Source organism: Neoarius graeffei, chromosome 2 (assembly GCF_027579695.1).
Source record: "Neoarius graeffei isolate fNeoGra1 chromosome 2, fNeoGra1.pri, whole genome shotgun sequence".
NCBI lineage: Eukaryota > Metazoa > Chordata > Actinopteri > Siluriformes > Ariidae > Neoarius > Neoarius graeffei.
This window is the reverse complement of record NC_083570.1, coordinates 75,825,012-75,852,877: the sequence shown is the minus strand read 5'-3', so window position 1 is coordinate 75,852,877 and position 27,866 is coordinate 75,825,012. Positions and strand designations below refer to the sequence as shown.

Here is a 27,866-nt window from a genome sequence, read left to right as displayed (position 1 = left end):
ATATATATATATATATATATATATATATATATATGTGAGACAGCTACATACAGTTATTTAAGCTTAGGAACAAGCAATATATTACACACAATTTTATATGTTTTCTAATCGAATAAATTTACCCATTACATAGAAGATACACTTCTATAGGATTATTAAAAAAGTCACACAATTAAACTCTACTTTAAAAATGACAGAAACCAAATCCATTACCTACAATATGTACACAAAGTGCATGGAAGCACTTTCACATCGTGCTTTGAAGTAACTGGAGAGAGAGAGAGAGAGAGAGAGAGAGAGAGAGAGATGTCCACACTAGTGTGAGTTGAGGACAGTCCTTATGTACTAGGATACCATCAAATCAACATCTCATAGGTGGTATTGTTTGATGCATTATCACCGAATGCATTAACACTGCAACATTGTTACAGCTAGTCAAAACACAGTACAGGGATACAGTGATGATTCTCTTGGCACAGAAATCAGTTACGTGAAATTTCACAAAGAGCTGTGCATTTTGCTATGAGATCATGCTTCTCACAATGTGGCTTTCTATTGAAACAACTAAATGGCTCAAACATATGAGGGTTAAGCTTTACTTAAAAACAAACCCAAAACATACAGCATATATCATACACACAATACATAGTGGTTAATGGTTTAAGAGGCAAGCCAGGTTTTAAAGGAGGTTACCAAGCAAATTTATTACAGCCATCCATTAAAAAAAGCCTATGTATATTTTTTGTGCATTCCTTTCATCCTTTCATTCATCATTTGGTTAATTGGTAATACTCTGCATTTCTGGTATCAGTTATTATAATTCATGAGGTTTGTGCTGTCATTGTAGGTAGGCATTGCAGCATGGTGGGTCTGCCACAACAGTCATAGTCATGTTTTGAAGAGGGGAAATCTTTTATGGAGTGAGTGTTTGAGGACAGAAAAATCTAAGGAAGTTACAGAAAGCAGTGGGTGCCACTAGTACACAACTCTATTGTATTGAGATGCTCTAAATGGTACTGTTTACTCATGCACTCCTGCTTTCTTCCACTTTTATTTATTCTTTTTTCCCTTGCGTTTCTCAATGTCAAGATCCTTTTTTAAAAATTGCTTCTTAATTGTGATTGCTTAGTGTGCTTTTGGAAAGGAAACAAGCCAAGGTAATATGAATTGGAATGTTAGCCTTAACATTGTTCCTTAAAATGTGTTAAAAACTGCTATTATTTTAAACATAGTTCTTTGGGGGATGTGCTTGCATTCTTCGTTAAAAAAAAAAAAGCGTTTGTTTTTTTAATGGAAAGTCATAGGCTGTAAGTGTGAAAGAAGCTGATACATACAGTGCAAGCTTTTATAATATAAAGGCAATAGGCATTTGACAAGCTGTAAACCCACTGTGAAATTGTAAACAGTAATCACTCTCCAGCATGTTCAGAGGGCTTAGTATAAAATATTTCAACTTGCTGCATTAGGAATGTGTCTTCCCTGATAACACTGAGTGCATCTTTGTTTGCCTGAGTATCTAACGTTCTACAATCTGGAAATAGGGGGGAAAGAAAGGAGAGTATAAGAATTTGAAGAGTAAATGCCTTGTGTTATGCATTCATTCATTTAGAGTACTTACTTATAATTTCAGTTTTGGGGCACAGAGTTTTGCTTTCAAATGCTCAATGTTAATGTTTCATCCAGTCAAGACAAATGTAAAGTGTAACTGTGAATACCATTCTCACAAATGCATTTTTTTTAAATATAGCTTTAAAATAGCAATAAACTAACTTCATTATTTTTCAGACCGATGTGCTAAATATCAGTAGTCAGAGATATTTCACCAAGCTCTGGTGCTGTCTTTAAAAGGCAGTGTGTGCTTTTAGGCTAAAGATAGATTAATTATTATTCACATCACATTAAGGGAATGTCAGTGACACTGTGGGCTGTTGTTTGGTCTGTTCGCGGATGTTCCTATTTGCCCTTGTCTCACCTTCTCACATCAGTTCTCTCATGTGAAAAACAAAGGAGAAGGAGAAGGGAAAGAAAGGTTAAAAGGTCCCAAAGGGGGAAGCATTCATGGCTTGTGCTTCAATTTTCTTCAAGCGTGTGTAGTGACCTCTCCAGTTATAAGCATTTTCTAGTTACACCTATGGTGTGATAAAGGAGTTCTTATTCAAATTCATTCTACAAGTGATCCTTGCTATGAAAACTTTTAGAAAGACTGTCATTTGAGAGTGTACACAGATAATGTCACACAGAGTAGTTGCTAGAAAAGAGAACCTCATATATCACTCAGTCAAACCTGACATAGGGCAAAGAGATAATATACACAAATGATGTAGCTCACCTTAAGCTTAATTTCATGTTATAGTTATTAAATTTTTGCATTTGTAAACCAACATATTTTGTGTCCCAATTTCTTTCAGCACAGTAGGGGGAATAAACACCCCCCCAGCCATTACACATGCACGTTACACCATTTGCATGGACTTTAGTATTGGTGTGTGTGTGTTTGTTTATTTGTTTATTTATTTGAAATAGTGTTGTTACACAAGCCCAGATCTGCCTGCAGATGACTGGGGATATCAGACACTATCAGATCGTAAAGCCACTAAGAGATTGTGCCAGATAGGTCAGATGTCATGGAGTGAGGTGATACAGGGGTAAATGACTATTGCTGGAGAAGAACAGAAAGGCATTCATTCTGTACAGACTTGTTTAGTTCAAACTGAACTGATGGGTTTTCTGTGTACGCTCTCCTTGTGTTCTGAAGGTCATTAACCACATTCATCTACTCACATCATACCAGTTCTGAGAGACATAGAATTCATATGGTATATACAATATATTATTTCTCCTTTTACCCAGACACGTCTTGCTTTTTGTGCAAGTGTTAGTTCATAGGCACGTTAGTGCACTATCAGACAATATGATTGTAATCCCTTTTTACATTAGTAAAATTACATTATTTCAGATAAAATTAAACACAATGGGGAAATCATAAATGCCTAAACTACAACACCCATCATTTGTTCTGTTTGCATGATTTTAGCAGGTCTTTTTTATTTCTCTCTTTTCTCAGTAGATAAAAAAAGCTTAGGGACTTGGATACAGGAGGGTCTGTGTGCTTGCATTAATCACTCTTTTGTGGTTCCTCTTCAGTGAGTGTATACTCTGTAGTTGAGCCATTTGTGGCCGCTGATGTTACCTGGAAGAAATTATCAGTAAAATCTAAATAAGATTGCACATTCAAAATCAATTAAAAAACAACAATAATGTATATTAGATAATGTATATAATGTATATATTGCTGCTTGTTTAAATGTTGAACAAACTACATCTGCCTTGACTCTACTTAAATTAGCAAAAATAAACTATAGTAGGTTGCTAAATGTTGATAACTTACAAAACTCTGGTCTCCATGTGCAAATAACAAAACATTCAGGCTCATTTCTAAATTTTTCCAGTTAACAATCACAAATGTTAATTAAAGTGTTGTTCATTTTGGTCATTCGTTGTTTTGTTAATGTTGTTCTTAGTGTATTAATGCTGAAGTCCACAGTTTGTTCAATGCCCTAAATAATGTCTAATGATGTCATAAACTTTACCATACATTCACTGACCACTTTGCACCTGCACATTCATGCAGTTATCTAATTAGAAAATTAAATGGTAGCAGCACAATGCATAAAATCATGCAGATACTGTACAAGTGAAAAGCGTCGGTTAATGTTCACATCAAATATAAGAATGAGGGAAAAATGTGATTTCAATCACTTTAACCATAGCATGGTTTGAGTGTTTCAGAAACTACTGATCTCCTGGGATTTTTACACACTGCAGGCTCTAGGGTTCTGTACCGTATGTGGAAATGCACAGGTTAAAGGACAATGTCCAAACTGGGTTCAGCTGACAAAAAGGCTATGGCAACTCAAATAGCCACTCTTTACACCTGTGGTGAGCAGAAAATCATCTCAGAAGACACAACATGTCAGACCTTGAGGTGGATAGGCTACTCCAGCAAAATACCATATTGGGTTACACTCCTATCAGCCAAGAACAGGAAACTGAGGCTACAGTGGGCACAGGATCATCAAAACTGAATAGTTTAAGTGTGGAAAAAGCACAGGCAAAGTTTTTCCAATTTTAAATTGTCCCATTTTAGTTGTTCTGTGGGCGGCACAGTGGTGTAGTGGTTAGCACTGTTGCCTCACAGCAAGAAGGTCCTGGGTTCGAGCCCAGCAGCCGGCGAGGGCCTTTCTGTGTGGAGTTTGCATGTTCTCCCCGTGTCTGCGTGGGTTTCCTCCGGGTGCTCCGGTTTCCCCCACAGTCCAAAGACATGCAAGTTAGGTTAATTGGTGACTCTAAATTGACCGTAGGTGTGAGTGTGAATGGTTGTTTGTCTCTGTGTCAGCCCTGCCCAGGGTGTACCCCGCCTCTCGCCCATAGTCAGCTGGGATAGGCTCCAGCTTGCCCACGATCCTGTAGAACAGGATAAGCGGCTACAGATAATGGATGGATGGATAGTTGTTCTGTGCCTACTGTGGTTATTTGAGTTACCTTAGCATAACCATTAGCTCAAACCATTTTGGCCACTTTCCTCTCTTGATCTATATATGCATGATTTTATTCAATATACGATCATTGTCCTGCTGGCACAAACAACTATTTTGGAGCTGGTCTTTTTCATCTCATCTCATTATCTCTAGCCGCTTTATCCTGTTCTACAGGGTCGCAGGCAAGCTGGAGCCTATCCCAGCTGACCACAGGCGAAAGGCGGGGTACACCCTGGACAAGTCACCAGGTCATCACAGGGCTGACACATAGACACAGACAACCATTCACACTCACATTCACACCTATGGTCAATTTAGAGTCACCAGTTAACCTAACCTGCATGTCTTTGGACTGTGGGGGAAACCGGAGCACCCGGAGGAAACCCACGCGGACACGGGGAGAACATGCAAACTCCGCACAGAAAGGCCCTCGCCGGCCACGGGGCTCAAACCCGGACCTTCTTGCTGTGAGGCAACAGCGCTAACCACTACACCACCATGCCGCCCGCTGGTCTTTTTAAAAGTTTTTAATTTTATCAGTTATATTGACTTTTTTAAAGATATTTGAAGAATTTGGTTCCAAAACATGATAAATCCACTTTGATAAACGAGAAAAAAATATATTTTCTTTACCAAAAAACTGGTAGCATGAAAACCACTATGTTCTGTTTGAAACTTTAATATAAAACTATGATGTTGTAATATCATGAAAAATGCAAAACTAGATTTTGATTTTTAAAGTTTTATTTAAAAAAAGGTTTTTTTTCAAAAATGAGATATCCATGACACACTTTCCCCCAAAATGCTGTAAATCCATTATATCAATAAAACTTTTTTGTGTGTGTGAGAAATATAACTAGAAACAATAAGTAAAGTTGATCTACACATATCAGAGCCTCTGAACTTGCACCATCTCTTGTACAAGACCAGAGATTTTCCCAAATTTCATTCATCTTGGTGTCTACATGCCCCAATATATTTTACACACAAAGCTCTGAAGAATGTTAATAGACCCAGTCAGATATTTACATATAAACTTTTTTTAAAGAACAAACTTTTAATTCGGCGGCATGGTGGTGTAGTGGTTAGCGCTGTCGCCTCACAGCAAGAAGGTCCTGGGTTCGACCCCTGGGGCCGGCGAGGGCCTTTCTGTGTGGAGTTTGCATGTTCTCCCCGTGTCCGCGTGGGTTTCCTCCGGGTGCTCCGGTTTCCCCCACAGTCCAAAGACATGCAGGTTAGGTTAACTGGTGACTCTAAATTGACCGTAGGTGTGAATGTGAGTGTGAATGGTTGTCTGTGTCTATGTGTCAGCCCTGTGATGACCTGGTGACTTGTCCAGGGTGTACCCCGCCTTTCGCCCGTAGTCAGCTGGGATAGGCTCCAGCTTGCCTGCGACCCTGTAGAAGGATAAAGCGGCTAGAGATAATGAAATGAGAACTTTTAATTCTGAATAATAAATTTAGATATTTAGACACTTGTACAACCTGTATAGTTAAATTCATAGCTCAGCTCTATACTGAAGAGAATATGGTAAAGCATCGATCTGATTTTTGATGGCTTTTGCAACCACAAGGAACCCAATCATAAATGCAAGGCAACGTATCTCAAACACTTTACCAGACAATGAAATTTTTATCTTGATTTACACAAGATAGATGGGGTTTTCATCATCATTGTCACTGCCTAACCCGATCCAGCCTTGAGGCAAACCATGTTTTGGTTGACTTGGCCAGAATTGCAGCAATAGGGTGGCCAGTTCCTTTCTGTGCACTGTTGATCTGGGTAAGTCCATCACCTAAGTTTCGCTTCAAACCCAGAACGTACTTGCTGTGAGGCAACAGTGCTAACCACGACACCACCATGCCACCTAGATGGGGTTTTATGCAGTGCTGATTTTTAATTTGCTCTTTAAAAAATAGCGTGGGATTATTTATGATCCCACGTAAATACACACAAATTCACACCTATGGGCTAACTTAGAGTAGCCAGTTAACCTAACTGCTTGCCTTTGGACTGTGGGGGAAACCAGAGCACCCAGAGGAAACCCATGCAGAGAACATGCAAGCTCCACAAAGAAAGGACCCCATCAGCCATTGGGTTCAAACCCAGAACGTACTTGCTGTGAGGCAACAGCGCTAACCACGACACCACCATGCCACCTAGATGGGGTTTTATGCAGTGCTGATTTTTAATTTGCTCTTTAAAAAATAGCGTGGGATTATTTACGAACACATTTTACACTCATCGGGGGCTCGGCTTTTAGGCAGTGCCTAAATAATATATACTAAGTGCCATATCGAGATCCCAGGAAGAATCAGGCGCACTCAAAGTGGAAAATAACATTGGGCCACATTCTCTACTGGAATAATAATATAAAACTTTAAGATAAATGTTTGATTCAATTAAAGTTATTCATTTATTTCATTCAAAATCACACTAAAAGATGGGGATTCTCCACAACGTTGACAGTCAGTGGGAGCTGCTATTACTGTTTCCATATTTGAATGGTGTGCTGTGATTGGTTGAGTGGAGATAACGCGTGCTGTGGGAAATCAGTAGTGGCGTTTAATGCATTTTGGAAAGAAAGGGGATATGCAATGCGAAGAAATGTGGCAGATATTGCGTTTTGCATAAAAATTTATTTTGGAAATTGAATAGCAAACAAATGCCAAAAACGTTTTTTTGCAGGAACTTGATTTTTTTTGAAAATCGTGCTTTTTGTGTTTTGGAACCAAACTCTTCATTTACAATATTGGTATGAAAAGACACTGTGAACAAATTGTCAATATTTTACATTCTGGGTACAATTGATCATGTATCAATAGATAATAAGAAAATGTGAACCTACTTTGCGCTTGTATTTTTATCTATTATAGATTTTAGCCTGGGAGAAACTCTGAATTACCATGTTTGAAATTTAAATATTAAAATATTTATATTCTGGACACCATCAATAACTCATTAAAACATAAAAGCATATGCATGATTGAGCAGATCTGTTCACCAGTCAAAATTCACTCAGCATTCACAGTTTTGTATATTTTGTAAGACACAAACCACAAAATGAAACAAAACAAAGCAAACAAACAAACAAACAAACAAACAAACAAAAAAAAACAAAAAAACAATAAAATATGACACTGTATTCAAAGAGACATAACAACAAAATACATTTCTACATATAGGTGAGTGGCAGTATAAGAGCTATTCAATGTTATTGTGCAAAGCCACTACAATGGTTTGCATCTTTAGATAAATTAGGTTAGTTGAAGTTAATTTAGTCTCCATGCAAGCACAAATGACAGCAGCAGAGCAGCAGTATTTCTCTCATCCTTATAGTTCTTCATGTTCCAAACTTTAAGCTCAGACCTCTTTATGTAGTCTGTGGACTTAATAATATCTTAGCAGCTAAATTAGACATGAGAGTTGTTTTTATATACAGTGGTGCTTGAAAATTTGTGAACCCTTTAGAATGTTCTATATTTCTGCATAAATATGACCTAAAACATCACCAGATTTTCACACAAGTCCTAAAAGTAGATAAAGAGAACCCAGTTAAACAAATGAGATAAAAATATTCTACTTGCTCATGTATTTATTGAGGAAAATTATCCAACATTACATATCTGTGAGTGGCAAAAGTATGTGAACATTTGCTTTGAGTATCTGGTGTGACCCCCTTGTGCAGCAATAACTACAACTAAACGTTTCTGGTAACTGTTGATCAGTCCTGCACACCGGCTTGGAGGAATTTTAGCCCATTCCTCCGTACAGAACAGCTTCAACTCTGGGATGTTAGTGGGTTTCTTCCCACCAACCTCCCACCTGTTGGGGTCAGGACTTTGACTTGGCCATTCCAAAACATTAACTTTATTCTTCTTTAACTATTCTTTGGTAGAATGACTTGTGCGCTTAGGGTCGTTGTCATGCTGCATGACCCACCTTCTCTTGAGATTCAGTTCATGGACAGATGTCCTGACATTTTCCTTTAGAATTCACTGGTACAATTCAGAATTAATTGTTCCATCAATGATGGCAAGCCGTCCTGGCCCAGATGCAGCAAAACAGGCCCAAACCATGATACTACCACCACCATGTTTCACAGATGGGATAAAGTTCTTATGGTGGAATGCAGTGTTTTCCTTTCTCCAAACATAACACTTCTCATTTAAACCAAAAAGTTCTATTTTGGTCTCATCCATCCACAAAACATTTTTTCAATAGCCTTCTGGCTTGTCCACATGATCCTGAACAAACTTCAGACGAGCAGCAATGTTCTTTTTGGAGAGCAGTGGCTTTCTCCTTGCAACCCTGCCATGCACACCATTGTTGTTCAGTGTTCTCCTGATGGTAGACTCATGAACATTAACATTAGCCAATGTGAGAGAGGCCTTCAGTTGCCTAGAACAGCGTTTCTCAACCTTTTTTCAGTCACAGCACCCTTCAGAACTATGCAAATTCTCACGGCACCCCCATATAAAATATATGCAGTCTCGCTGACCCTGGCAGTGACATTGTGACATGGGAAAGGGGGCCGTGAGACAAATTTTGATGATGCATGAGGTGGCGATGATCTGCATTAGTGTAACTATTGTTTTTTTGAATTTTAATTCATTTTATTTATTTCAATGTTAGAATATATAATTTTTTGACGGCACCCCTAACAAAGCCAGACGGCACCCCAGGGTGCCACGGCACCCCAGTTGAGAAAGGCTGGCCTAGAAGTTACCCTGGGGTCCTTTGTGACCTCACCGACTATTACATGCCTTGCTCTTGGAGTGATCTTTGTTGGTCGACCACTCCTGGGGAGGATAACAATGGTCTTGAATATCCTCCATTTGTACACAATCTGTCTGCCTGTGGATTAGTGGAGTCCAAACCCTTTAGAGATGGTTTTGTAACCTTTTCCAGCCTGATGAGCATCAACAACAGGTCCTCAGAAATCTCCTTTGTTTGTGCCATGATACACTTCCACAAACATGTGTTGTGAAGATCAGACTTTGATAGATGCCTGTTCTTTAAATAAAACAGGGTGCCCACTCACACCTGATTGTCATCCCATTGATTGAAAACACCTGACTCTAATTTCACCTTCAAATTAACTGCTAATTGTCATGTTTCTGGGCTCACCCTCCGTCTGCCTCAACCCTCAGGACTCCGGTTCTCATAATCCCCCTCACTCACCAGTCACTACCACATGCACGCCGTCACCCAATCCGGAACCACTTCCTAGGAGTGGTTCCCCCGAGTTCTAATCACCATCACTTGTACCTTCTTGTTTACATCTGTATTTATACCCCTTTGTCTGTTTTGTTCTTTGCACAGTATTGCCTTATCTTTTCGTAAACCTACTGAGCATTATTGTACTGATTGTTTACCTGTGTATGACCCTTTTAGCCTTCCGGTTTTTCACGCCTAGCCTCACCCTTGTGTTTTGATTGCCCGTGTCTCCTGATTCCTGGCTCTTGGACTATTGCCTGTTTTCAGATTACGATTTGCCTAGCCCTCATTACTCGTTTTGGATCTCTCGGTATTGACCTGGCCTGGCTTTTGTACATTGTCTTTGATTACCCTGTTCTCATTAAAACCTTGAGTTCATTTATAATCTGCGAGCATCTGGTCTGTCACAGCCGCGTTACAGAATACTGTGCCATCATGCAGACAGTAGATTACACAGAGCTACAGGTAGTGCTTAGCAGTCAAGGACAGGTGCTGGGACAACATCAGCGTTTTGACTCCATAACTCAGTTCATTCAGACTCTCACGCAACAGCAAGGTGAGCAGCAGAAACAGTTGGTACAAATTGTTGAAAGCATGAGAGAAATCACCACCCAACTCCAACAACACAGCTCCTCCAGCTCGCCTATGGTTACCAACCAAGCTGCTCCCTCCATGGCTGTTACCAGTTCGTTTGTTGTCAGTAAACCAGATAAATTTGATGGCTCACCTAATCAGTGTAAAGGGTTTTTGTTACAATGCTCGATATCTTTTGCTAATTCCCCTCTGAGCTCTGACAAGGCTTGTATTTCTTTTATGATATCAAGCCTTACGGGCAAGGTGGTAGATTGGGCTACCACAGTTTGGCCCACAGTTCAGTCCAACACTTATGATCACTTCGTTAGAGAATTTAAAGCAGTTTTTGATCACGCCAATGAGGGCTGCTCTCAAGGGGAATTACTCACCTGACTACGTCAGGGTAATCACTCAGTTTCCGATTATGCTTTGAAATTTCGCACTCTCGCAGCTGGGAGTGGTTGGAATGAGCCTGCCTTACTAGTGACATTTGACAACAGACTGAACTCTGACATCCTAGTGGAAATAGCTTGTAAGGACGGTGGTCTTTCACTAGAAAAGCTGATTTCATTGGCCATTCGCCTAGACCAACTGTAACACAGGCGAGGTCCTCGTAAATCTCCTATGGTTCCAGCTGCTGCATTGACCCCCGCCACTCGTATCCACCAACAACCCGGATTCGTGAGGATCCAGAATCCCTGGAACCTATGCAGTGTGACACATTTGTCTGCGGAGGAGAGGCACTGACATCTCCATGAGGGGTTGTGTCTCTATTGCGGAACTGCCGGTCACCTTCTACGTGACTGTCAAATATGTCGACACAAAACTCCGGTGCCAACTCCGTGAAAGCACATGGAGTAGACTCCACACGCTAATGTGGTGAGTACACCCGCTAACGGGTTGGTCTCCAAGTCCTTTTTCCTACTCATGACAGTTAACTGCCCTCAGTCTGTCTCTGTGTTCTCAGTGTTAATTGATTCCGGAGCCGAAGGGAACTTTATTCACGCCAAGCTGGTGGAGCAAATCCAGATTCCTGTGGAGCCACTGGAAACACTGCTGAGACTGACTGCTGTCAATGGGGATCCCATGGGAGAAGGACTTGTTAACTTGGTCATGAAACCCATCTATATGACTGTCAGTGCATTACATTCTGAAGAGATCTGTTTTTTTGGATTGAATTCTTGTGAGTATGCTATCATTTTAGGTTTGCCCTGGCTTAGAAAACATAACCCCATCATATCTTAGTCCAATAAAGAAATACTCTCTTGGTCCAGTTACTGTTATGGCAACTCTCTAGCACTTCCCACAGTTATGGTGTCGTCAACGACTATAGAAAGCCCCAATGCCAATGTTGTAGTTTCCATTCCCCCCAAATACAGTGACCCTTTAGAAGTATTTAGCAAGAAAAGTGCTACCAAACTTCCCTCTCACAGAGAATATGACTGTTCCATTGAGTTAACAGATGATGCTATTTCACCTAAGTCTAGGATTTATCCACTCACTCAAGCAGAGAAGAGAGCAATGGAGTAGTATATTCAGGAGGCTTTAGAACAGGGTTTCATCCGTCCTTTTACATCTCCCGCAGCTGCAGGGTTCTTTTTCATCAACAAGAAGGATGGGGGACTTAGGCCCTGTATTGATTATCATGGGCTAAATCAAATCACTAAACCCTATTCTTACCCATTGCCTTTAGTCCCCGTAGCGCTAGAACAACTTCATGGAGCATCTATATTTACAAAACTTGACTTCAGAAGTGCATACAATTTAGTCCGCATAAAGGAAGTTGATGAATGGAAAACTGCATTTCTTACCATTAGGGGGCACTATGAGTACTTAGTAATGCCCTTTGGGCTGCGTAATGCCCCGTCCGTATTCCACACATTCATAAATGATGTCCTCAGGGATATGCTTGGCCAATACGTTATTGCCAACATTGATGACATCTTGATTTATTCCCCTAATCTCGAAACTCATATTTGTCATGTTCGTTCTGCCCTTACGCGTTTGCTTGAAAATCAGCTCTATGTTAAAGGGGAGAAGTGTGAATTTCATCTCCCTTCTACTTCTTTTCTAGGCTACGTCATCAGTCCAGAAGGTGTTATGGACGATAAGAAGGTAGAAGCCGTAGCTAATTAGCCCGTCCCTACTTCCATAAAGGAACTTCAATGATTTCTTGTGTTTGCTAATTTATATCACCATTTCATTCGCAATTTCAGTAGCCTAGCAACTCCTCTTACCACCTTATTGAAGGGAAATGCCAAAAAACTCCCATGGAATCCCTGGGCGCAGGAAGCGTTCGAATCCCTCAAGGTAGCCTTCACCTCTGCCCCCATTCTGAAGCATCCTGATCCCACTCAGCCTTTCATGGTGGAGGTGGACACCTCTGAGGTAGGCACTGGAGTTGTGCTGTCCCAGCACATAGGTGATCCCTGTAAACTGCATCCAATAGCTTTCTACCCCCATAAACTGACCCCTGCCAAACGCAATTAGCTATAGGAGATAGAGAATTGCTGGCCATGAAACTAGCTTTTGAAGAATGGCACCATTGGCTCGAGGGAGCTACGCATCCCTTCCTAGTGTTAACGGATCATAAAAACCTGGAATGTTTACGGTCAGCTAAACGGCTCAACCCCCGTCAGGCTCGGTGGTCCCTATTCTCCTCTCGATTTAATTTCTCCATTTCTTATTGTCCCGGTTCCCATAATACTAAAGCCCTTTCTCGTATACATCCCAGTCCCGAGTCCTCCCCTGAGGTTGTTAATATACTACCCCTGTAAGTTGTGGTTGCCCATATTAGATGGGAGATAGATGAAGAGATCGACCAGGAACTATCTGTCACTCCTGCCCCTGAATCTTGCCCCATAGGAAGGAAGTATGTTCCCACTCAATGCAGGGACAAATTCATTATGTGGGCCCACTCATCTTTGACTTCTGGCCACCTGGGTGACACACACACACACGAGCTATTGTTTGGCAGATATTGGTGGGAGAATATGCTGTCAGATATCCATCAATTTGTCTCCTCGTGCACCACCTGTTCCAAGCGCAACACACCCAAAACTCTCCCTGCCAGTAAACTCATGCCCTTGCCTGTCCCTTTTTGTCCATGGTCACATGTAGCGGTAGACTTTGTTACTGACTTGCCCCCCTCGCAGAACTACACGGTCATTCTGACCATTGTTGACAGGTTCTCACGAGGAGTTAGATTTATCCCCTCCGTTAGCCTACCTACAGCCTTTCAGACAGCTGAAGCCCTGTTTAACTATGTGTTCCATATATTTGGTATTCCAGAGGATATAGTATCAGATTGAGGGCCTCAATTCACCTCTCATGTATGGTCAGCATTCTTTGAGAGACTGGGAGTTAATGTCAGTCTCACCTCCGGTTACCATCCCCAGTCTAATGGTAAATGTGAAAGGGTCAACCAAGAACTGGGAAAGTTTTTGAGAATGTACTGTCACGATAATCAAGCTGACTGGTCAAACTATTTGGCCTGGGCAGAAATGGCGCAAAATTTGTTAATCAGCTCTGCTATGGGGTTAACACCCTTTCAATGTATGCTGGGTTACCAACCCCCCTTAATGCCATGGTCTGCTATGCCCTCAGACAACCTGGCCATTGACAGTTGGATGCAGCAGAGCAAGCAGGTCTGGGAACAGACCCACCAGCGGATCAAGAACATCCTCCGCTGACACAAGAGGCTGGTGGATTGTCATAGAGGTGACACACCTACCTACCTCCCTGGGGACCGAGTGTGGCTGTCAACCTGAGACTTCAGGTTTCCTGAGGGAAGTAGAAAATTATTGCCCAAATACATTGGTCCGTTTAAGAGTCTCTAGAAAATTAATGAGGTTACTTACAAATTAGATCTGCCTGTACATTACTGTTTCCAACTCGTTTCATGTATCTCTCTTGAAACCTGGTGTCTCAGGTCCGTTGGATGAGGCCACACCCAATGTTGTGCCCCCACCACCAGTGTACGTGGAAGGCACCCTGGTGTATGCTGTCTGCCGGTTCCTGGACTCCAGAAGGAGAGGAGGGACCCTGCAGTACCTATTGGACTGGGAGGGCTATGGGCCCGAGGAGCGTAGCTGGGTTCTTGCATGAGATGTCCTGGATCTGGGGTTGGTGGAGGAGTTCCATCAGCGTCATCCAGAGAAGCCCGTGCCTCGGCCTAGGGGCCGTCCCAGGTGCCGTGTGTCCAGTCCTCCCGGCAGTCTGCGCAATGGTGGTCACAGAGGTTGTCCGCGGCAACAGCCCTCTGTCCAGCATCGTGGCAGTTCTAAAGGCTCGCTCAGGAGTGTTCCCGGCAGCGTGGGTGGTGGTTGTCGTGGTCGTCTTTGTCCCTCAGCTTCCTTGGGGGGGGGGGGGGGGTGTTACTGTCACGCTTCTGGGCTCACCCTCCATCTGCCTCAACCCTCAGGACTCCAGTTCCCATAATCCCCCTCACTCACCAGTCACTACCATGTGCACTCCATCACCCAATCCGGAACCACTTCCTAGGAGTGATTCCCCCGAGTTCTAATCACCATCACCTGTACCTTTTTGTTTACATCTGTATTTATACCCCTTTGTCTGTTTTGTTCTTTGCACAGTATTGCCTTATCTTTTCGTAAACCTACTGAGCATTATTGTACTGATTGTTTACCTGTGTATGACCCTTTTTGCCTTCCGGTTTTTCCTGCCTAGCCTTGCCCTTGTGTTTTGATTGCCCGTGTCTCCTGATTCCTGGTTCTTGGACTATTGCCTGTTTTCAGATTACAATTTGCCTAGCCCTTGTGTTTAGATTGCCCGTGTCTCCTGATTCCCGGTTCTTGGACTATTGCCTGTTTCCTGACCACGATTTGTCTAGCCCTCGTTACTGTTTTGGATTTCTCTGTATGGAGCACTTGCATGTGACGTCACAGCCGATCCAGATTGTGACAGACACCATCTTGTCGGTCAAACGCCATATTTCCACCTTCTACTTCTACTTCTGCTTTTACTTCTACCTTTTCTTCTGGAAAACCCTACTATATACAATTCTACTACAACGGCTGCGGCTACAAGCTCTCCCTACCTGTGCACGTTTTTTATGTTTTTTGTGTGTATTTTTGCGTGTTGTTCGTCTGTACTGGACTTCAATATCCACTACAACTGTATGGACTTACTGGACATGGGTTTCCAGCAGAAAATGACGGTTTGTAGCGATTTCCATCTCATGCACAACATTCCGGACGAGATAGCGAGACCAGCGGGGTCTCCGTGGATTGTTATCGGAAGCAAAGCAAAGGAGGCGGCGCCGGGAGCGGAAGCAAAAGCGAGGCTGCAGAGCCGGCCTGTTGACTAAGCTCAGAAAACAGCCACTCAAACCTCCACTGCTAAGCCTCTACCTCTCCAACGCCAGATCCATGGTAAACAACACGGACAATTTGGAATTACAGCTGGAATTACCTTATTCTATTCTATAATCGGCTGGTCAGTGCTATACTCAATACTTAAGTGACTTACCCGTCCAATGAGGATTCTTATTTACAAGATGCCACATCTGAGTCGCTGACAAATCCTGAATTTCTGTAAAGATAACTGTCCAGAGATTTATAAGCATGCAGTGCTTCACCACTGAACAGCGAGGGAAAGTTAATGAGGTAATTATACACGTCTGGGTATTCCGCTGGCAGTTCAAAATCCGGTCGTGAAAACTACGTCCGGTAAGCCATAAGGGTCACTAATCTGTAGATCGTTTATTTTAGACATATATCTAGTTATCTGTTCATTAGAAAAATGAGCCGTGTAGTCCGTCGGTTGAAATTGATCCATTCTGTACACGAGTGCACCAGTATTCAGCGGTGTTTTTTATCGACAAGATGGCGGCTGTGTACTTTCCGGTCACGTGACTGCAAGATCTCTATAGACCTGGCCTGGCTTTTGTACATTGTCTTTTATTACCATGTTCTCATTAAAACCTTGAGTTCATTTATAATCCGCGAGCGTCTGGTCTGTCACAGCCACGTTACACTAATCCTAGAGGTTCACATACTTTTGTCACTCACAGATATGTAATATTGGATCATTTTCCTCACTAAATAAATGACCAAGTATTATAATTTGTCTCATTTGTTTAACTGGGTTCTCTTTATCTATTTTTAGGACTTGTGTGAAAATCTGATGATGTTTTAGGTCATATTTATGCAGAAATATAGAAAATTCTAAAGGGTTCACAAACTTTCAAGCACCACTGTGTGTGTGTGTGTGTGTGTCTGTCTGTCTGTCTGTCTGTCTGTCTATCTATCTATCTATCTATCTATCTATCTATATATATATATATATATATATATATATATATATATATATATATATATATATATATATATATATATATAGTGATACAAATGAACATAGTTTGATCAATGAATATAGATCTGTGCAACATTACCATAGACTGATAATCAAGTGTTTTGTCACTGCAATTGGGAAAAAGTCAACCAATGGTACAAGAAGTCCTAGCAATGAAGAGTTATAATTTCAAAATGTTTTTGAAAATGATGACATTCTGTCTTTTGGCATAAAGATGAACAATATTTGAACTTCATTCTATTTTGTTATCTATTAAAAATAACTATTATATAAGGAGTTGTTTGACATTCTAAAGTCATATTTGTCATCAGACTTCCCATGCTGAGCATCTAGGGCATCCAGCTCAGCTTTAGACAGGTGATACACGATTCTTATTTAACTGAAAATTTCACAGAAAAGTAATGACAGGAAAACTGCTGTCTCAAGAAAATGGCCAATGAAACATATACACAACTGAGTTTGGGTAGTTGTGTACATATTTACATTGGCATCAAGAACACAGGCTTACAGTAAATAACAGAAAAGGCAATGCAGTCAGCATGCAGCAGGGATGAGCTGTATACAAGTCTCTAGGTCCATAAGCGTGAATTGTACCTTGCACTCATCTACTATGACTGAATTTGGAGCAGCAATGACGCACTGGTTGGAGTTGTTTTCATGATGGTTCTTGAGGTCATCATAGTAGGGCTGTGTCTTGGTCATCTCTATGTCATCAGACTTCCCATGCTGAGCATCTAGGGCATCCAGCTCAGCTTTAGACAGGTGATACACGATCCCAGCACCAAAGGAGTCACCTACTACATTGACAGAGGTACGGAAACGATCCCTATAATAGAAAACAAACAAACAAAAAAACATTACATCAGTGAGTGAGCATGCGTCTGCATGAAGCTACATTCCATTAAACTGGTTAAACTCTTCTTGTTTACTTGGTCAGACGTTACTGAAGATAAAAACCTGGACATGCTGCTGCTCATGGAAACTTGGCAAACTGTCCAAATGACTCCACACAACTTAATCTGCTCATTCCCTCTAGCTATAGTATTTTTTTTTTATTTTTTTTTTGCACCTAACCCTGTGTCATGGGTAGAAGGGGTGGCCTGGCAGCTGTATACAGGAATACTCTGAAAACTATGACCATTAACCTCCACAGTATTCTGCCATTTGAATATCTTGTATTGAAAATTACTGGGCGGCACGGTGGTGTAGTGGTTAGCGCTGTCACCTCACAGCAAGAAGGTCCTGGGTTCAAGCCCCGGGGCCGGCGAGGGCCTTTCTGTGTGGAGTTTGCATGTTCTCCCCGTGTCCGCGTGGGTTTCCTCCGGGTGCTCCGGTTTCCCCCACAGTCCAAAGACATGCAGGTTAGGTTAACTGGTGACTCTAAATTGACCGTAGGTGTGAATGTGAGTGTGAATGGTTGTCTGTGTCTATGTGTCAGCCCTGTGATGACCTGGCGACTTGTCCAGGGTGTACCCCGCCTTTCGCCCGTAGTCAGCTGGGATAGGCTCCAGCTTGCCTGCGACCCTGTAGAAGGATAAAGCGGCTAGAGATAATAATGATAATGAAAATTACTGGGCCCAAACCAGTATTTGTTCTTCCCATTTGCCATCCACCTAAACCACTCCCCAGCTTTTGTTTCCTGATCTGAATGAGTTGCTCATGTTAATCAGAAGCACTAACACTACTGTACTGTTATTAGGTGATTTTAATATCTATATTGATAGTTGATACTTTGCTACTGCAAGGGAATTTAAAGTTATTTTGGAATGCTTTAACATTAGGCAACGTGTCAATTTCCCCACTTATATACGTACTCTCATGACCCACTCAAACCTTTTATCACACATGTACATCTGGGTTTGATGTCAATGGGTCTCCATCTGACTCAGTGTATCTGGGTGACTATCTGATTCAAATTTGTTTTTCTTTACCAGACACCATACATAGACAAGACAAAACTAAAAATCACCTGTAAAAATCTCAAATCTGTTGATTCAAATACATTCTTGTCTGCCCTCTCTACCTCCTCTCTCTCCACAGTGCATGACTTATCTTCCCCCTCTGAGATTCTCACTTTGTATGGCTCTTCTGTTTCTTCAGTTTTGAAGTGCTAGTCTTACGAAAATTGCATCACCCCTGGAAATTATATGTTATAAAACTAGACATGTTAAATAGTTTACTGTCTAATTTGTATTTTAATATGAGGCCAGGAACATGTTCCATTTAGTCAGTAAAGTTTGGCTCTTTGAGTCTGCCATTACACAAATGGGTGGGTGGGTAGAAAGAAAGAAAGAAAGAAAGAAAGAAAGAAAGAAAGAAAGCACAACTTTATTCATCACACACTTGTGAAATTTCCTCTCTGCATTTAACCCATCTGAAGCAGTGAACACACACACACACACACACACACACACACACACACACACACACACGTGAGCAATGAGCACACACACATACCCAGAGCAGTGGGCAGCCATGCTAACAGCGCCCGGGGAGCAGTTGGGAGTTAGGTGCCTTGCTCAAGGGCACCTCAATCCATATTAACCTAACCGCATGTCTTTGGACTGTGGGGGAAACCCGAGCACCTGGAGGAAACCCACGCAGACACGGGGAGAACATGCAAACTTCACACAGAAAGGCCCTCGCCGGCCACTGGGTTCGAACCCAGAACCTTCTTGCTGTGAGGCGACCGTGCTAACCACTACAATTCAAAGGAAGTGACATCATATGCGCAATGCTTGAAAGTTCGCAGCATTTCCGGCTTCGTCTGCTTTGCAAAGTGTAGCACGTTTTTAATGATTTTTTTTTTATTCCAAAACAAAATTAAAACCAAAGCATGCCTCCTAAGAGCTGTGTCATTCAAGGCTGTTCAAGTGTAGCCAATAAAAAAAAAGCGGAATTTTGATCCATTCTAGCCCAAAGTCGGCAGGACACTCACAGAATGAATGGATTCAATCTGTATGAACAGGACAGTTTGGTGTCTGCTCCAAACATTTTGAAAAAGATAAATTTGGGAGGCAAATTCACACAGAAGGATTTGAGTGATGTCTGATATGCAGAGCAGTTTAATCTGGAAACAAAAGTCAGAAGCGTCATCCCAAAGAGCTCACTGCACAGTAAGTGTCAATGCTTGTGTTAGGCACTTACTTTGACTTTCAGCGCTGGAGCCAGCAGAAGTGGGTGACGCATTGTGGCATATGCATTGTGTGCGGCGAGCACACAGCAGCCATGAATTTGTTAGGGTTAACCTCCAAAACTAAGTTGCTCATAAAACTACAACATTTTCTGGTTCTAACCGTACCAATTAGGACCATGTGGATCCTTTCTATTTTGTGCTACGTTAAGTATGTAGGTGTGTGTATGTGTGTGTGTGTGTGTGTGTGTGGGGGGGGGGGGGGGGGGGGTCAGTACACCTCTTTCCTCTAATTTACAGTGTGATAACTACCTAACTCTGAAATCAGATAAGAAAGCCCTGCGGTCCAAAATTAAAAGGCTGCAACGTAAAGTTAAAGAAAAGGAAACACAAATACAACTCAGTCAGAGCAAGTGGGTGAATACATTTAAAACTATGGTTGATTCTCCAATAACTGTTTCTGCAGGTACATGTACAGGTTTTGTTTCCTTATTTGTGCCATTTTTATTTCCTTTATTTAATCTGACTTCAAATCCATTGCATTCCTAAGAATGGTGTGCCTAAAGGCCTGGTCCCACAATACCGATAACTATAACTATCATGATAACTATAAATAAATCGGTCCCCTGCAGTTTATGTGGTTGGCGGTCACACCAGACCGATAACGATACCTATATCCCAGGCTTGGGTTTATCGGTATTGTTGAGATTGCTTCTGGAGCGATTTTTTCCAGGCCTGAACCGATAAAACATCTGACCAATCAGGTCATTGTTTACATGTGACGTTGTCTGAGTATATGCTATTTTTCCCAAACATCTTTGTACATCCTTGTTTCATCAATGGAGGAGAAGCTGATTATAGAAGTGTCAAAGAATCACATGCTTTATGACAAAAAACAAGCTGTATAAAGATACAGCCAAAAAGGAAGATGTATGGAAGATCATCGGCACTAGAGTGGGTATGACTGATAAGTGTGTGGCAAAGCATGTGGAGTGTGTGTGTAGCTGCACAAAATTAAAACCAAGCTCTAAAACCAAGATTTTAGAATGTGCAGCCCCCCCCCCCCCCACACACACACACACTTTGCCACAAATACTATTTGTGGATCATGTAAAAAAGATTTTGCAGCGTGAGGTCTCATGTCTGATACACTTTCCTATGTGCCCACTACTAAATAATAGTACATATTTTTTAAATGACCTAAATTAGATGAAACTTAAAACTTGTCACCTTACTCACACCGAAGTCGGAGCACTGAGTGCCCACTTACACATTCATAAAAGACTATTCACATGGTTACGGCATGATGATTACTTTCACTCATTCAGTTTCGATTGGTTTCTCTTTTGCGGTGGGAACGCCCACCGTAAACAGGATAAAATGTGTCAGTCATCGTTTAGCCTACCTGTCTGTGTTAAAGGTTCATTTATTAGTACTCTAAACGCAAAACACACAGGCATGCGTCTTATGTCTGTACAGTGTATATGTACAGTGGTGCTTGAAAGTTTGTGAACCCTTTAGAATTTTCTATATTTCTGAATAAATATGACTTAAAACATCATCAGATTTTCACACAAGTCCTAAAAGTAGATAAAGAGAACCCTGTTAAACAAATGAGACAAAAATATCATACTTGGTCATTTATCTACTGAGGAAAATAATCCAATATTACATATCTCTGAGTGGCAAAAGTATATGAACCTCTCGGATTAGCAGTTAATTTGAAGGTGAAATTAGAGTCAGGTGTTTTCAATCAATGGGATGACAATCAGGTGTGAGTGGGCACCCTGTTTTATTTAAAGAACAGGGATCGATCAAAGTCTGATCTTCACAACACACGTTTGTGGAAATGTATCATGGCACGAACAAAGGAGGTTTCTGAGGACCTCAGAAAAAGCGTTGTTGATGCTCATCAGGCTGGAAAAGGTTACAAAACCATCTGTAAAGAGTTTGGACTCCACCAATCCACAGTCAGACAGATTGTGTACAAATGGAGGAAATTCAAGACCATTGTTACCCTCCCCAGGAGTGGTCGACCAACAACGATCACTCCAAGAGTAAGGCGTGTAATAGTCGGCGAGGTCACAAAGGACCCCAGGGTAACTTCTAAGCAACTGAAGGCCTCTCTCACATTGACTAATGTTAATGTTCATGAGTCCACCATCAGGAGAACACTGAACAACAGTGGTCTGCATGGCAGAGTTGCAAGGAGAAAGCCACTGCTCTCCAAAAAGAACATTGCTGCTTGTCTGTAGTTTGCTAAAGATCATGTGAACAAGCCAGAAGGCTATTGGAAAAATGTTCTGTGGATGGATGAGACCAAAATAGAATTTTGGTTTAAATGAGAAGCATTATGTTTGCAGAAAGGAAACCACTGCATTATAGCATAAGAACCTTATCCCAGCTGTGAAACATGGTGGTGGTAGTATCATGGTTTGGGCCTGTTTTGCTGCATCTGGGCCAGGACAGCTTGCCATCATTGATGGAACAATGAATTCTGAATTATACCAGTGAATTCTAAAGGAAAATGTCAGGACATCTGTCCATGAACTGAATCTCAAGAGAAGGTGGGTCATGCAGCAAGACAACGACCCTAAGCACACAAGTCGTTCTACCAAAAGAATGGTTAAAGAAGAATAAAGTTAATGTTTTGGAATGGCCAAGTCAAAGTCCTGACCTTAATCCAATCCAAATGTTGTGGAAGGACCTGAAGTGAGCAGTTCATGTGAGGAAACCCACCAACATCCCAGAGTTGAAGCTGTTCTGTTCAGAGGAATGGGCTAAAATTCCTCCAGGCTGGTGTGCAGGACTGTTCAGCAGTTACCGGAAACGTTTAGTTGCAGTTATTGCTGCACAAGGGGGTCACACCAGATACTGAAAGCAAAGGTTCACATACTTTTGCCACTCACAGATATGTAATATTGGGTCATTTTCCTCAATAAATAAATGACCAAGTATAATATTTTTGTCTCATTTGTTTAACTGGGTTCTCTTTATCTACTTTTCAGACTTGTGTGAAAATCTGATGATGTTTTAGGTCATATTTATGCAGAAATATAGAAAATTCTAAAGGTTTCACAAACTTTCAAGCACCACTGTAGCTGTGTCTGTCATGCCACTGACTGTCCGAGTGGGTCTCTTACATGCGGAAGTGCCAGGAGTCTGAGATTAGCGGTCATCTATGTGCTGCAGGATTGCATGCACCCAGATTCTCCTTTTCTTCTTTTGGCTTTGCCTTCTGTGCAAAATGAGTGTCAAAAGCAGCTCTTCCTCTCTGTCACTGTCAGCCATTGCATGCTGCTGACTGCACTGGGTGTGCACACAAACAGCATACAACCACTACATTTTCCCGCGAAAACCAACAACCGATAGTCGGGATTATAGTTGTGGTATGACTGCTCCAGACTGGAACTAAATTCAGGTATAGGTATAGTTATAGTTACAGTTATCGGTGTTGTGGGACCGGTGCATAAAACAGCACTCCATATTCCCTACTATAAGCACCTAAAATAAAATTATTAAAATTATAAAATAATATAATTATTGTTATGACACTTGTGTACCATCCCCTTGAAGCATTCCTCATCTTTTTCAAAAGAATTAGTATCAAGAATGCACACTATTACAGAGAATATTATAGAGCCAGTGTGGACACAAAAGAAGGCAGTGGTGCATATGACGTCACACATGCAGCACCACTGACCTATAAATCACTGCAATCTGGGCGGCACGGTGGTGTAGTGGTTAGCACGGTTGCCTCACAGCAAGAAGGTTCTGGGTTTGAGCCCAGCGGCCGGCGAGGGCCTTTCTGTGTGGAGTTTGCATGTTCTCCCCGTGTCTGCGTGGGTTTCCTCCGGGTGCTCCGGTTCCCCCACAGTTCAAAGACATGCGGTTAGGTTAATATGGGACGGCCTTAGGCTGAGGTGCCCTTGAGCAAGGCACCTAGCTCCCAACTGCTCCCCGGGTGCTGTTAGCATGGCTGCCCACTGCTCTGGGTATAGCCTAGATCACAACCGGCCGTACGTGCTCCTATGGCCGGTCTATGTGCAAAAAACGCAAGAAATGCACAGAGGGCGCGCGTGAAACGCACGGAGGGCGCGTGTATGACGTGCTGATTTTCAGCCGTAGACTGGCCGCAGAGGTTCTTTGTCATGTCAAACAAACTCTACGGGCGCTTACGTTTTTTTCAGGTTGCAAGACAAACTTACGGCCAACGTGCGTCTTTCTCCACGAACAAAAAAAAAAAACACAGCAATTTGGGAAACGCCAAAAATCGCACGGCCAAAAAATCGTACGTCCGGTTGTGACCTAGGCTTTAGTGTGTGTGCTCACTGCTCACGTGTATGTGCATGTGTGTGTTCACTGCTTCAGATGGGTTAAATGCAGAGAGGAAATTTCACAAGCGTGTGATGAATAAAATTGTTGTTGTTCTTCTTCTTAATGGTGGATAAGCTTTTAGTGATTTTTGTAACAGAATTCAGATGCAAAAATTTTCTTTTTCAAACCAATTTTTTTTATTTATCTGTGAACTTTACAACCTATTTGAGTATATCACACACAGAAAACCTGGGATTTTATGATGTCATTTTTGTAAGACTAGCACTTTAAGTATGCTTGTTCTTAAGAAGGTTCGAGTTGTGCGTTCTTCTCATTCCTCCTCATGATTCACTCCAGATAATGAAAGCAACAGGTCAGCATTCGGAGAGGCTTTAGAAAAGAGCTGGTCTTGTTGTCCGCTCACAAGCCTACTCTGATCACATTCAGAAATACAAAACTGCTTTAAATGCTGCTTGTGCATCTTACCTGTCCTCTGCTATTAGTAATGCCAGCACTAGGCCTAGATCACTTTTTTCTATTATTAACAAGATTATTCAGCCATCTGTTACTGGCTTGGGTGGTTCTGCAGAACTGTGATTATTTCCTACAGTTTTTCCATGATGAAAATCAACTCTATTTATAACTCTATTTCTCTAACACTCTCTCCTGAAATTTCTGTAGAGTGCTCGCTACACTTACTATCTTCTTTCACTCTCACTACTCCTTTATCTGTTGCTGAGCTAATTAATTAAAAACTAAAACTCCTCTTACTGTCAATTAGACCCTGCTCCCACCCCCTCATAAAAAAACCTGACATCCATTATTGCTGAGCCCTTCTCTCATCTGATTAACAGATCACTTTTCTCTGGGATTATCCCACTTGATTAAAAACCACGGCAGTCACTCCAGTACTTAAAGAACTGGTCTCAATCCATCTGATTTTAGTAACTGTAGACTGATCTCTAATCTACCATACACAGCAAAACTTTTTGAAAGGGTTGTTACCACCCAGCTACAGTCCCATTTTGCCCCTGATAATCTTTATGAACTATTTCAGTCTGGTTTCCACTCATCTCACAATACCAAATCTGCACTTCTTAGGGCAGTTAATGACCTCATCTCTTCTGCTGAGGCTCTTACTATACTCTTTCTTCTGGACCTTGGCTGTGCTTTTGACACTGTCTGTCATGACCTGATTCTCTCCCATCTTCCTGCTAGGTGTTCGATTGGGTTCAGATCAGGAGACATACTTGGCCACTGAATCACTTTCACCCTGTTCTTCTTCAGAAATCCAACAGTGGCCTTAGATGTGTGTTTAGGATCATTGTCATGTTGGAAAAGTGCACAACGACCAAGGGCATGGAGTGATGGTAGCATCTTCTCTTTCAGTATAGAGCAACACATCTGTGAATTCATGATGCCATCAATGAAATTCAGCTCCCTGACACCAGCAGCACTCATGCAGCCCCACATAAGGACACTGCCACCACCATGTTTCACTGGAGGCACCATGTATTTTTCTTTGTATTCCTCACCTTTGCGACGCCATACAGTTTTGAAGCCATCAGTTCCAAAAACATTTATCTTGGTCTCATCACTCCAGAGTATAGAGTCCCAGTAGTCTTCATCTTTGTCAGCATGGGCCCTGGCAAACTCTAGGCAGGCTTTTTTGTGCCTGGGCTTCAGGAGAGGCTTCTTTCGTGGACAGCATCCATGCATGCCATTCCTCTGCAGTGTACGCCGTATTGTGTCACGGGAAATAGTCACCCCAGTTTGGCTTTCTACTTCTTTAGATAACTGCAGTGAACTTGCATGCCGATTTTCTTCAACCCTTCTCATCAGAAGACGCTCCTGTCGAGGTGTTAACTTCCATGGACGACCTGGACGTCTCTGTGAGATGACTGCAGTTCCATCTTTCTTAAATTTTTGTCCCACTTTTGCTACAGTATTCTGACTGATAAATAAAGCTTTGCTGATCTTCTTGTAGCCTTCACCCTTGTGGTGTAAAGACATTATTTTCTTTGGGGAATTCTGAAGAGACAAGTTGAGCATCACTCTCCATCCAGCATCCAGTCACTAAAAGATTGTGGTATTTCTGGTTCTGCCTTTTCCTGGTTAAAACCCAATCTTACAGATAGACAGCAGTTTATTTCCATCGCCAAGTATAAGTCTTCCATGGCATCTGTCGGTTATGGCATCCCACAGGGTTCTGTCTTACACAGCAAATTCCTCAGTGTTGAATTAACACCCAGAGTGTTTATATAGGTCCAGTTGGACCTATATAAACACTCTGGGTGTTAATTCAACACTGGGGATTTTGCTGTGTAGGTCCTCTCCTGTTCATTAACAACACACTACCCCTGGGCCAAATTATCCTTTACATTTAAAGCACTCCATGGCTACACTTCTCAATATCTAGTGGAATTACTTCAACCCTACGCTACCATTCACAGCCTCGGATCTTCATCTTCTGGTCTGTTGTCTGTCCCCAAATTTACAAAAAATTTACCATTTCCAGAAAAGTTGGGATATTTTCCAAAATGCAATAAAAACAAAAATCTGTGATTTATTAATTCAAGTGAACCTTTATTCAACTGGCAAAAGTACAAAGAAAATATTTTCAGTAGTTTTACTGATCAACTTAATTGTATTTTGTATATATAACAAAGTTAGATTTTGATGACAGAGGCAAAATAAGCCTGAAAAGTTAATAGGATATACAAGTAACACCATTTTGGAAGATTCCACAATAAGCAGGTTAATTGGTAAGCGGTGAGAGTGTCATGATTGGGTATAAAAGGAGCATGCACCAAAGTCTTTGCAAGCAAGGATGGGTTGTTGCTCACCCCTTTGTGCCAAAATTCATGAGAGAATTGTTAGTCAATTCAAAAAGAACATTTTTCAATGCAAGACTGCAGAGAATTTAGGTCTTTCAAAATCTACAGTACATAACATTGTGAAAAGATTCAGGGAATTTAGAGACATCTTGGTGTGTAAAGGGCAAGGCTGGAAACCATTGTTGAATGTGCATGACCTTCAAGCCCTCAGGCGACACTGCCTGAGAAACCGTCATGCAAATGTGACAAATATAGCCACATGGGCTATGGAGTACTTAAAAAAAAAAACAAAAAACTGTTGTTACTTCACACAGTCCACTGCATCCAGAAATGCAACCTGAAACTGTATTACATAAGGAGGAAGCCATTCATCAGTTCTATGCAGAAATGCTGCCGATCTCTCTGGACCTGAATTCCTCCCAGATGGACCAAAAGACAGTGGAAATATGTGCTGTGGTCAGATGAGTCCACATTTCAGCTTGTTTTCGGAAAAAACAGATGTCGAGTTCTCCATGCCAAAGGTGAACACAACCATCCAGTTTATTATCAGAGAAAAGCGCAAAAGCCGGCATCTATGACGGTACAGGGGTGCATCAGTGCCCACGGTTTTTATGTGTGTGAAGGTACCATTGACACGGAGACATGTACTGGGATTTTAGAGAGACATATTCATCAAGGTGACGTCTCTTCCCGGGAAGTCCAGGTATATTTCAGTAGGACAATGCCAGGCCTCATTCTGCACAGGCTACAACAGCATGACTTCATAGATACAGAGTGTGTGTGCTTGACTGGCTTGCTGCCAGTCCAGATCTATCTCCTATTGAGAATGTATAGCGCATCATTAAGAGGAGAATCAGATAACGGCAACCATGGACTGTTGTGCGGCTGGAGTCTTGTGTTAAGCAAGAATTG

At 41.8% G+C, this 27,866-nt stretch overlaps 1 protein-coding gene across 2 annotated transcripts in view; it reads right to left on the bottom strand.

Annotated features, from left to right (window-relative positions):
- Positions 1–48: 48 nt before the first annotated feature.
- The window catches only part of slc1a2b (solute carrier family 1 member 2b), a 90,880-nt gene continuing 63,062 nt past the window's right edge, over positions 49–27,866 (bottom strand). The window contains exons 10-11 of one of the 2 annotated variants that reach the window (XM_060914995.1): positions 17,262–17,493; positions 49–3,190 (exon numbers count right to left, since the gene is read on the bottom strand). In XM_060914995.1, coding sequence (XP_060770978.1) covers positions 3,116–3,190; positions 17,262–17,493 — 307 coding nt within the window. In that variant the 3' untranslated portion in view covers positions 49–3,115. The remainder of the gene's footprint in view (positions 3,191–17,261; positions 17,494–27,866) is intronic. The other variant, XM_060914997.1, reaches the window with a different exon arrangement.